This window comes from Taudactylus pleione, unplaced genomic scaffold (assembly GCF_031769625.1).
Source record: "Taudactylus pleione unplaced genomic scaffold, aTauple2 ptg000086l, whole genome shotgun sequence".
In the NCBI taxonomy this organism is placed as follows: domain Eukaryota; kingdom Metazoa; phylum Chordata; class Amphibia; order Anura; family Myobatrachidae; genus Taudactylus; species Taudactylus pleione.
Window position 1 is genome coordinate 14,990,153 of NW_028284488.1, and position 12,618 is coordinate 15,002,770.

General features: G+C 41.4%; 1 protein-coding gene across 1 annotated transcript in view; it reads left to right on the plus strand.

Annotated features, from left to right (window-relative positions):
* The first annotated feature begins 5,790 nt into the window (after positions 1-5,790).
* The window catches only part of TAF3 (TATA-box binding protein associated factor 3), a 126,865-nt gene continuing 120,037 nt past the window's right edge, over positions 5,791-12,618 (plus strand). Inside the window, exon 1 of the mRNA XM_088468912.1 lies at positions 5,791-6,137. Within this exon, the coding sequence (XP_088325038.1) occupies positions 5,972-6,137 (166 nt within the window). The 5' untranslated portion in view covers positions 5,791-5,971. The remainder of the gene's footprint in view (positions 6,138-12,618) is intronic.

Below are 12,618 nucleotides of genomic sequence, written 5' to 3' on the forward strand. Positions count from 1 at the left end.
TTCTGCCCAAGATAGTACCCTCAGATTTATTGGAGATTTCTGCAATAACTGGTGGAAAGCTAGAGATGTACTGCAGAAACATTGGCATGTTCTGCGTATAGATTGTGATCTGGCTAAGAAATTAGATGATCAGGTCAACACGAGTTGGTGCAGAGCACCAAATTTAAGGGATCATTTGGTGAGAAGCCATCTGTCTATGACCACCATGAAACCATTATCGGTGGTGGGTAGTCATTCATGTGGAGAAATAAGATGTAAAGTCTGCGCACATATTACAAATATAGACTCAGTTATTGACAAATTTGGCCATAAGCTTAAAATAAAAGATTTCTTTAACTGCAGAACAACCAATGTGATCTATTGTTTAATTTGCACCTGCCATATGAAATATATAGGCATGACATCCAGGATGCTAAAAGTAAGAACTCTGGAGCATCTTAGTAATATCCAGAATGCCATTGCAGATAAAAGTAAGATGAAACAGCTTACCACAGTAGCTAGACACTTCCTTAATAAACATTCTTGTAGAGAACAGGATTTGACAGTTTTTGGATTAGAAAAGGTTAAGTTGGGTTTAAGAGGAGGGGATATTATGAAGGCCTTACAAAGGAAGGAAAGTGAATGGATCTTCAAATTGGGGACTCTTATCCCTGGAGGTCTCAATGAGAATATCAACTATTCAGCTTTTCTGATGGATTAGTTTACACATCCTTATTTTCTGATTAAAGATCATCATTTTGATATTTTCATGTGTTCTGAGTTTTCCATTTTCTAATACATATTTTTTGAATATTAATCTTTTAGTTTGGCTCTTTATGTAATATGAGTTTATCTACTGTATAATGTTTTTTTAGTACCATTATGTAGTACCTTGCTCCTAGGTTCGCTTACTCTTCACTTTCTTCTCTCACTTTCACCACACCTTCACACTGCATTCAACTTTGACTTTTGTTTTATTAATACAGATGTTCAGTTCACCATCCAATGTTATACTCTATTACCCATAATTTGATATATATCTTATTGTTATGATTCTTTTAGGGTTTGCAGTAATTTCACAATTATCCACTTTTTTATCATTTAATTATTAATCATCAATTATTATTTTTTCAGATTATTAATCATTTATTTTCTATATCACTTTCTCATCTTCACATATTTATTCATTATGCTCGCAATTTCACTTAGATTCTATATCTCACACCAATCTCCAATTTTTGGTCTTATATCACCTAATATTCTCTTTTTACTATTATCTATATTTCCTATTATCATTTTTGTTCTTCATCATGCATATTTTTATGAACACTGATATTTCTTATTCTAACTTCACATTTATATGCAAAATCTTTTGATATCCCAGGGTTTCTAATAATTAAGAGTAAGGTAGTCCCTATTTATTACTGATTTATTTTTTACATTTGGTGATGTGTATATGTGTATATATGCTTCTCCGTATATATTAGTGCGATCATGATTCTGTTGATTGCATATATTCATGCCTGCACCTGCATGTGCAAATAATATATATGTTACTCACTCTTATTTTTATATTTACATTTTTATATATTTTTGTTATTATTAATCTCTATTTATTTAGATATTCATAACCAGAACACATGATCCTACTCCCTGTATTACTCAGGTTCAGTCTCCCTTATTGAGGCATTCGTTATCAGATGTATAACATCTATTTCATATGTAAAGTTAATATTATCCCTAGTGCATGAAGAAGCCAATATAAAGCCTTTTTTCTTTATCCTCTCCTTATTAGGTCAATTATTAGCATTAATCCTTGCACAGCTGACTCACTATACCAGTGAAACTGAATGAGCATTCTTTTGTTTACTTATGCTAATTTCCACCGGAGTTTTCCCTTCAGACTATTAGCTCAGAGGCTTAGATACCAGCTATGTTTGATTGGTTGCACCAGCCATCACTCAGAAACAGAGTATAGTGATTGGCTGAGCTCTAGTAGAAATAACCAGACAGGTGGAGTATGGAGCCCACAGCGATCAGGTGACCAAGCCTCAGGCGAAACGCGTGTCCTTCTATCAGCTGCACGAGCAGCAGCTGACTCATTTACCACTCCTAGCAACCTCTTGCACATGGATCTCAGGTCACAAGGTACCTTCTTTTACTCTCCCTCACAGCGCTCTCATCTGGGAGGATACCGGTGACTTCTCCTGCAATGCCGATCTGGTAACAGGAGATAGACATGGCTGATTTCCCAGAAAGCAGAAGTGCTTCTGTTTTTTCCAGGGCAGCGTCTCCTCTCTCTCATCTCCTGTTTGATTTGACAGGGGAAAGTAGAAGCGGACAGTCGCTCCTCTTATCACCCTGGAGCTTACTTTTTTTACTCACTGACCTAGATGACTTGATATTCTCCATATTTACTAATTTGATTTAATACCATTGCATTGCATGACCTATAAGATTATGTGTTGTGGATTATTTCAGCACAGATCTGCTCCACTAAAATGATTTAACTATATATCTATATTTTATGTGGTTAGTTGAGCAGCATCACTTTATAGATGTCTTACAACTGGGATGAGTAACCTAATTATGAAATCCTTTCCATTTTGACTGACCTTATGATCATACAATATCTCTGCTTCATTTAGATCCAGATTGTGATTTTAGATCCAATCCTGTTTTAGGTTTATGTATATATTTGTGATTTGACGCGTTTGACGCAGTATAACTGAACATGAAGATTGCAGCTAAGCACAATTTTCCTTTCTAAAAGCATCGGGATCCCTTCAAAATGTATTTTATGTGGATCAAACTTTTTCAATGTATTTATGTAAATCATACTTTTTCAATGCTTTTTTTATGTGGATCTAGCTTTTATCAATGTATTTTATATGGATCTGGCTTTTTCAAGATTAATAAGGATCCTGCTTTTCTTATATACAGTATGTAGAATCGATGTGGCATGCCCTATATATTTAGTATGGATTCTGGTTTTCTGGTGGTGTGTGAATTTACATCAGTTTTCTCTTCTCATATTACAGTATTTGTATAGTTTTATAGATATCATTTGATAGATTGACATGTTATAATAACACCCAAACCCACAGCCAGGGGCGTATCTTTAATGGGTGCAGGGTGTGCGGGGCACACGGGCCCCCGGGTCCAGGGGGACCCGCACCACCGACCCTGCACCAATATTATTTAAAACTCACCTGTCCGTGGTCCCGCGTCGGGTGTCAGCGCTGCAGATAACACCAGAAAATGGCCGTCGCTGCCATTTTTCCGGTGTTCTGCCCATACGCAGCAGATTCTGGGCACACTCTAGTGCCCAGAGTTTACTGCTTCTGCGGTAGCTGGCCAGCCGGCCGTCGGGGAGAGAGGAGGGGGCCCTGCACGGGGAATGCACATGGGCCCCCTACTCTCTTAAGACGCCCAAATTTTTTTTTTTTTTTGATCTAATTGATTTAAGTACCTATGGATGCCCATACCCACTGTAGCTTCTCTCACATTATTGCATATATATATATATTTTATAAATAGCACTAGCAGTGATAATATATCGTTCGTCGACTGTACAAACGATATATTGACCAGTGTGTACCCAGCATATGGAATCATAAGCCCTGTTTTATGGTGCATACACACGGTCAGATTTTTCTTCAGATCTGAACGATAGCGATTTAAAAAATCGTTCAATCATTCATATCTGAAGGAAAATCTGACATGTGTGAATGATGCGTGTTCCCGATGGTCAGATAACGATATCTGACATCTGATGTGTTTGCAGTCAGATTTGGACGATTCCATTAATTTTAAAAAAACAAGAAACAAATGGGAATCAATTACAAATTGAGTGCACTCAAACCCTCTTAATAAAATAAAATGTAATTACTTTTATTAAATATGTTTTAAAACTATTTTAATCGGGCTCCCGGATATTAGTATATTAATTTTATGCTAGTTATTGCTCATATATTGTTTATTCAGATAGTTAACATAATCATGCCCATAATTATGGCTTTATAAGCGAAATATTAAAAGAAAAAGGGGTGAATGAAAAAAGATATTAAATACATACAAGGTGTGCACATAGAAAAATGAGAGGAAAATATGTGAAAAGTGATATAGATATATATATATATAATAGTTAAATTAAAAACAAGGTCGTGTGCTGTCCTTATTGGTAACTATAATATGTAATACTGTGTGTGATATTGTCCTTATAAATAATAATTGTTTAATCAGAAAGGTGTATTTAGTGTTCATGCAGTTTATCCATCAGGGAAATAGAAATATCCCCTTAGCTTGAGTCAGATAGTTTCTAATGGTGCATACACACGATCAGATTTTTCCTTCAGATATGAACGATAACGATTTAAAAATCGTTCAGTCGTTCATATCTGAAGGAAAATCGTTCATATCTGACATGCCTGAACGATGGACGATCAACGATGCGCGTTCCCGTTTGTCAGATAACGATATCTGACATCTGATGGGTTTGCAGTCAGACTTGGACGATTCCATTCATTTTAATGCAGTCAAAAATCGTTCAAATCGTTCAAAACTTTGGTAAAATCGTTCAAATCTTTCAAATCATTTAATCGTTCAGTCGTTCATCTGACAAATCTGACCGTGTGTACGCTCCATTATGGTGCATACACACGGTCAGATTTTTCCTTCAGATATGAACGATAACGATTTAAAAATCGTTCAGTCGTTCATATCTGAAGGAAAATCGTTCATATCTGACATGCCTGAACGATGGACGATCAACGATGCGCGTTCCCGATGGTCAGATAACGATTTCTGACATCTGATGTGTTTGCAGTCAGACTTGGACGATTCCATTCATTTTAATGCAGTCAAAAATCGTTCAATCGTTCAAAACTTTGGTAAAATCGTTCAAATCGTTCTTCTGACAAATCTGACCGTGTGTATGCTCCAATATACTGAAAACAATGTATTGTAACAGTAGTTGGATTCATATGGATACAAATGTTGCCAGTTTCATTCATTTTAATGCAGTCAAAAATCATTAATAGTTCAAATCGTTGGTCAAATCGTTCATAAATCGTTCAGATCGTTCATCTGACAAATCTGACCATGTGTTCAATTGAATGGCCGATATATCATGTGTGCATCGGTCAGTGAGTACAGACAGCATTCACAGACATATCCCTATGGTGGCCATTGCCGTGGACAGTACCTCCGGAACCCTCTCAGTTAGTTTTACGATATGTAGCCCATATACTACAGCAACACAACGCCATCTAAAGATGGCGGTTGCTGCAGACACCAAGCCCTGGAATGCGAAGGTAAAAATCTGACAGTATCGCTTCCCCCATAGAAACCTATGGGTTGCGGGTGCTGTCGGAAATGGAGGGACAGCAGCATCTGCTCGGTCCCTTCATAATACATTTCAGAGAAACTAAAAATATTTGCGGATTTCCCCTGAAAACGGGTGTTTTTCGGGGAATATGCCGGAAATAGTTAATGATAAATGGCCCCTTAGGAGTGTATTTACTAAGCGGCGGTTCTGGCCGCGGGATTTAGGAGGTTAATTATATAAACTACAAAACCAGGAGTGCTTTGCATGGAATTATTATGACATTTTTTTAAATCACGCTGCTAGAACAGCTGACAAGCAAAGGCGCTTAGTGACACCCATCAAGCCCAGGCCCGAAATGAATGCGGTGATTGGTCCTCATTGCCCAATACTAATATAGCGGTAAAAGAACGCCCCACGTTAGCGCCGCCTCACTATAACTCCTCTCCCTGGTGCCAATGGTTGATTTCCGAACTACAGATTGTGAGCGGAAGTGACCAGATCGATGCGCTCTGCAATGGATTGGCGCAGCCTGCAGCCTGTGCTGAGCAGCGGCGAGGAAAGGAAAGGCCAAGATGGCGTCGGGAATGAGAGCGCGGACGGGGTCGTGCGGGTAACCGGGAGACGGAAGCGTCTGCGCGGGTGATGGGAGCCGGATAAGCCGGGATGTGTGAGAGCTACTCGCGCTCGCTGCTGCGAGTGTCGGTGGCGCAGATCTGCCAGTCCTTGGGCTGGGACTCCGTGCAGGTGACTGCCTGCGACCTGCTCACCGATGTCCTGCACCGGTACCTGCAGCAGCTGTGCCGGGGAGCCCATCGCTACTCCGAGCTGTGTGAGTACCCTGTGCTGCCACCTGTGAGAGGCTGGTGTGTGTATAAGAAAGGCAGGCTGCACTAGCCCTTTACCCAGTGTGACAGTGTGTGATCCCTGCCTGCTGCACATGTATGTAAATACAGTCACTGGGCGGTGAGATCCCCTGTTCTGTCCAGGTTTATTATTATTATTGCTAAGCACGTTACAGCAGCTGTCTGCACACAGTGGCCCCGGGGCCTTATATTGCTGCTATCACTGTAGTGTAGTCCTAGCAAGCAGATGTGTAATCTGAACCTGTCTCATATGAATAGAAACGTGAAGGTGAAACTAATTGTTATCAGGGCATCTAAAGTTGTATATGATGCCAATTAATGTGGACTGAATGCTTTGGCAGCCACACTTCATAGCTTAGTTAAATGTATGGCAAAGCAGATAAGAGTGCAGCTTTGGGAGGTTGTAATTTGTTTACTATATACAAGATAGTTTGAAAATGTGATTGTCCAATATGTGATCCACCTTGGTCTAAAAAATGTTAAGTTGTCAGGAAAAAGAAGCCCATTTTCTGGCTTTGAAATAATAATTTATACTAAAATAAAGTACCAGTGGTTGTATAGTTTGTGAGGCAACAACACTTTGCATCTGATATAAAGTTGCTGAGATCCATCTTCAGATAGTGTTGAGACTTTGGGAGTAGATGTATCAAATATAAGGATTTGAGAAGTAGTCCACAGCAACTAATCAGCTTCTACCTATCATTTTAAATAATGTATTTAATAAATGCCAGCTAGGAGCTGATTGGTTGCTATGGGAGCTTCCCTCTTTTGATGAAACAAAACTAGTTATCTGCTTACCATGTTATCAGTTTCTTTTTTAACAGCTTTCTTAGAATTTCAGTGGAATGATAGTGTTAAACATACAGTAGATGGCAGCACCAAGAATTACTAACTTTAAAGTTTACTTCATTGTAACAATATTATACAGATGTTTATAAATATAGAATGAAATGTTTCACAGTATCCTATTTACACTTAAGATCAGCAGCTGACTGGTCACTTCATGTTTGTAGACACTTAATTCTAGAAAAATTGGTTTCTGTTTTCCGGTCTAAACTCATCAAATTAAAAAAATAAGAGCGAAAATGCAACATAGTTGCAACAGGCATTGACTATTGCAGTGGTTCCCAAACTTTTTGGAATCACGGCACCCTACAGTGTCAGCATTGTTGTCACAGCACACCCAAGCTAAAAGTTTGTTATTGAGAAATTCAGAATAAATGTAGTATAGTGAAGTAAATTGTACGTACCTGTCATCCTTAGGGTCAGTTATGTGGTGGTGGACAGGTTTGCACTTCTTTTTGTGCACATATTTACATTACATTGACCACAAATAATTTGATTTGGTGCTGGACAACCAACCTGAGACACCCCTGCAAGTGTCCCGAGGCACCCCAGGGAGCCACTGCGCACAGTTTGGCTTCTGAGTATTTGACATGCCTGGTGTAAACACATTACAAATGTGTTTTTGGTTTGTCTGATCACTGATTCATTTGAGCTACAGTATCACTTGTCTATTAAAGCTAATGGCTACAATATCCTCTTCATCCCATGTTGCAGCATTTCTCTGCTGCTAAGAGGAGTTTCTTCCTAAATAACAATGCCCACATCAGTGGAGTATGTAGGGTTGCCCAGTGGTTTGATGAACAGGGCACTTATGTTAAGTCATGGCTTGCTCAGGCACAAGATGGTTAAGCTGATCTATCTGACGATTGGTAAGTATATACACTCTTACCAATTGTCTGCCCGATGTGCCGGGCTTGACAGCTCAACTGGGCTGGCATTTAAATTTGCCTGCCCAGTTGAGCTGTCAATCACTGCCGGGTCCCTGCAGATGTGTACAGGTGAGCGTCGGGTCGTCTGCACAAACCAGCAGAAGGCGAATTATCTTTCAGATATATCAGCCATCTGCTGAGCTGCACAGTAGATCAAGTATGTCTGTGAACTATGGCCCTCATTCAGAGCCGTACGCTCTGAGCAGAGCGCACGCTCTGAACGAGGGCCGGGCTCCATGAAAATGGAGCATCCTCCTGGACGCTCGTATAGCTGTGGGTCACCACCCACAGGCTATACGAGCGTGCATTTTGATGGCCGCGATGGTCGTGACCATCGCGACCATCGAAATTGCGAGCCGGAGCCTGCGGTTGAGGTTTTCAACCGCAAGCTCCGGAGTGATTTTGGCTCTATCAGAACCAAAATCACTCCCACTGACATCACTAGTGATGTCAGTGGGCCGGCTTTTGATGGGAGGCGTTTCCGTGGGAACGCCCCCGTCAGGGAGGCACGCCCCCGGAACGCCTACCAAAGGGGGCGTGCTGTCAATCAACATTGACAGCACGCCCCCTTTGATCGGACACAACGAGCGAAGGACTTTCCTTCGCTCGTCGCGTCTGGCGCATGCGCACGACGGAGCTCCCTCCGCCGTGCGCATGCTCAGTCCATAACATCGACCCACTTGCGAGCGGACAGCCGTTCGCGAGTGGGTCTGAATCAGGCCCTATGTCGTTCAGACAGGTCCGCTGTACACACCCGGCAATGCACAATGGAACAGGTGATATATCTATTAGTGTGTACCCAGCTCAACTTTGTGATGGATTTAAAAAAAATTATGCAATCCAATTGACTTTCTAAAGTGATTTTAAGCTTAGAAAAATGAAAGTCGGTTTGTTTGTGGATGCTGTAAATGGTAAAGGATATGTTTAGGTCAAAGACTACAAATAATTTTGCTCAGGAGCCAGACCATTGTCCGCAACAAATTTATATGGAAACCTACAGATGTGTCCACATACATCTATCCTCCGTGCGCCACACAACGCAGGCGCTCTGTGTGACTTGGTAGCGCTGTGCATCTTTTCGTATGACTTTTTACATTCAAATGTGTCTTATTCGCACTGTAATGTGAATAGATAGCACAATCCGCTTCTGCTGATTAAAATGACATGCAGCATGCCTATATCCTGTGTGCGACTGCGGGCATATCTGCATGCTAAACTCTTTTACAGCCGCTGCCACTGTAACGTAGCATTTCGCATACAGATACACCCACTCTCACTCACAGAATATAGGTATGCTACATATAATTTTAATCAGCAGAAGCTGCGTGTGCTATCTATGCATATCTGTGCGTATAAGATGCATTTGAAGGTAAAAAGTCGCACAAAAGACGCTCAGAGCTACAGAGTCCCACCACTGCATGATGCGACTAGAAGGCCTGTAACTCACAAGGAGGCTAGATGTATGAGGACACATTTGTGAGTAGACCAACACACATGACCATCAGACACTGCCATATACCCACCCCTGGCCCCTAATTAGTAGTATGGCACACAGTAGTGCCCCCAATTTATATTATAATATTAAAATTAGGCCGAATTAAAGGTATGTTAATCCCTGGCTGCTGTCTGTTCTAGTCTTGCAGTGTGATAACCAGGCAACAGAATCTTATACTGTCTATAGTAACCTCTTCAGTGAAAACCAAAATTGGGTTCAGAAGGGCTGGAGTTTGAGATCTCAACAGCATAAAGGCATCCATGATAACTGGATAAAGATTAGTGGAGTTCCGCAGGGGAGATTTGAAATCAACATGGATCAGCCCATCAAGATTGTGCAAACCTTCTCTTTCAGTCCTTAAATGGGGGTGGATCCTATCCATACATGCAATAGGCATGTAACATTCTCTTTTTTTTTTTTTTTTTTTAACTCAGCAACCCCCCCCCCCCCAATTTTCACAGGGTCAAACCATAGATTTACTCAGACTGTGATTAAAGTGGTAACATCTTTGTTGACTTGGCAACCTGCATGTGATGGTTTTTGTTTCAATATCTCGTATGAAACTCACATTATTGTGCAAGTTCTCTTTTTTCTTATTTTTTTATTTTTTTTTTTGTCCATCAGTGGGAGAGAAATCCGTGCTGGTCTCAATATGTTGCAGGAGTGTTGTCCATTTTTTTTTTTTTTTTTTTGTTAATTCTAAACTGTACTTGTTCATGTTAGTGATAACACTGGTTACATGATTGATTGATCTTTGTTTCTTTTTGTACTTCACTTTCTGGATTTTTGTCATTTCTGGTGGATTCAACTGTATGTGTATTTGGCCTGCCACACTGGTGAAGCCGCAAGTGATCTGTTTGTTTTGCCCAAATGTTGAAAGAAGGGATTTCTACCATCTGAAGCATTAATGTTAATATGGAGGATAGATGCCCTGCACATGCGCATGGCGTCTCTTCACCCGGCATTTTCCCACCTGCAGGACACTGCGGGTGGGGAAGGCACAGGGCAGGCTGTTTTAGCAGGGCACCGCTAAAAGGGCAGGGTGCATTTTTCCCTTTTAGAATTGGGCAGGGTGCGGCGCTCTGTTAAAACAGCCTAGCGGGAACACTAATATCACCCTTCAACCTCCTGAAACGGGTAAAAACTGCAAGTAAACAACACATCAAATGCATTTTAAGGTATAGTTTTACTGATGTTTAACTTTTGTTGTGCAAACAATAGTGAGTATCTGGTCTTAAGCTGGGTACAGGCGGTACGATGTAGGTTACGATCCAATCTCGTTAGCGATTTCCCTTGAACTCCTGAACACTCCCGGACAAACGATATTGTGAATACACATGGAAAGATTGTACAAATGATATAAATGGGTCGTTAACGACTGCAAATCGTTAACAATATATCTAGCGTTCCCGCTAGGCTGTTTTAGCGGGGCGTGGTGCCCTGCCCTCCTTCTGGAGGGCAAAAAGCGCCCTGCCCTCACAGCCTGCGGGTGCCGTGTCCCGCGGGTGGAGAAATGTGCGGTGACCCGGTCACCGCCGGAGAATAGACACCGGGCGCATGCGCCCGGTATCTATTCTCACTGTCTGCAGCGCTTGGGGGCTGCCCGGCGTGTCCGTAAGTGCCGGGCACGCCCCCAAGTGTGATGAAAAGGGGACGTCTTATAGACACGCCCCCTTTTCATGGCCACGCCCCTTTTCCGGACGCGCGCGCACAAAGTTGCCCTCTCTAGCTCCGGGCACCCTGCCTGCCGCTGGAGCTAGAGTTAACACAAATATCGTCGGCTGGCACTAAATGGTGGAGGGGAGTGTCCAGGAAGTGCCGAGGAATCGTTCATCGTTCATGAAATCTTTTGACGTGCGTACACACGGAACGATGTGTGCCAAATCGTGAAAGATAGGTCGAGATCCTTCTGCAGGTTCAATTGAACAGCGCCCACGATTAACGACAGTGGGAGCACGCATTGTTATCATGCCCACACAGCACTTTTTAAACGATATGTCGTTCCAATCGGTCAAACTGCCATATTTAAAAAAAATCGTGCAGTATGTGGAGGCCTTTAGTCTAATCAAACCACTTATCGGGGAATATAATTTGGAGCTATTGTAGGTCGTTATGTGTGACTGTGCAATATTTATGGTAGCCCAACATCTCTCACTTTACTGCATACCCCTAGGGCAGTGTGAGAAACAAATGAGCAATGTTGTGGACACAAGTGTTTCCATTACGTTCCAGTGGCACATCTGACATTGAAGCGTCCTGTTTGTGTGTAGGACCGTTTATTTACTTTTTGCCCCATGTAATTCAAGATCTTGCCAGCATGAAGCATCTTTAATGTTCTGTGTATATATATATATATATATTTTTTTTTATAGAAACCTAGAATTTGATGGCAGATAAGAACCATTTGGCCCATCTAGTCTGCCCTTTTAAGGGTGTGGTTATTAGGGTCAAGGCTAGAGTTGGAGTAGGGTTAGTATTAAGGTCAGGGTTTCTGGTAAGGGTTTGGGTAGTAGGATTAATTGAGTGTTTTGGGTATTAATAAGATAAGGGTGAGAGTTAGGGTTTAAGATAAGGCTGAGGGTTAGGGTATTTGTGTGTGGGGTTAGGAATAATACCTTTTATTTATATAGCGCACTTTCTCCAATGTACTCAAGCTGCTTAAGGATGAGGGTTAGGGTATTGGTGTTAAGGGTTAGGATGAAGAATTTGGGTGTTAGGGTACGTGGCAAGATACTCATGGCTAGGTCACCAAGATCCAGGGTGGAGAGCAGGAGCCTCAGGGTAAAACTTTAAACACTCAGAAGTGCATCAAGCAAGTATTTTCTCCTTGCAGGGTTCCCAGCAAGTAGTAGCCAGGACATGGAGAAAAGTACAGTTTCTTCAAAAGTATCTTTACAGCAGTAGAGATTTCAGGTTGATTGATTATACTACTGGTTTCCTCCTGTTTAACTCATACCTACACACACATTTTTGTTTTAAATAATAACTGCATATAATGGGAGATCTCAGCACAACATAAGTCTTTTCATTACATACTGCTCTTTAAACCCCGCGGACGGAAGTGTGCATTTCCTGTACTAGGAATTATCTGACCACTTGTGCGGGAAAGTATAGCCAGCAACTGTTTGTTTTTGTTTTTTTTCCCCTTTTCTTCTCCTTAATTTAATGATGAGCAAC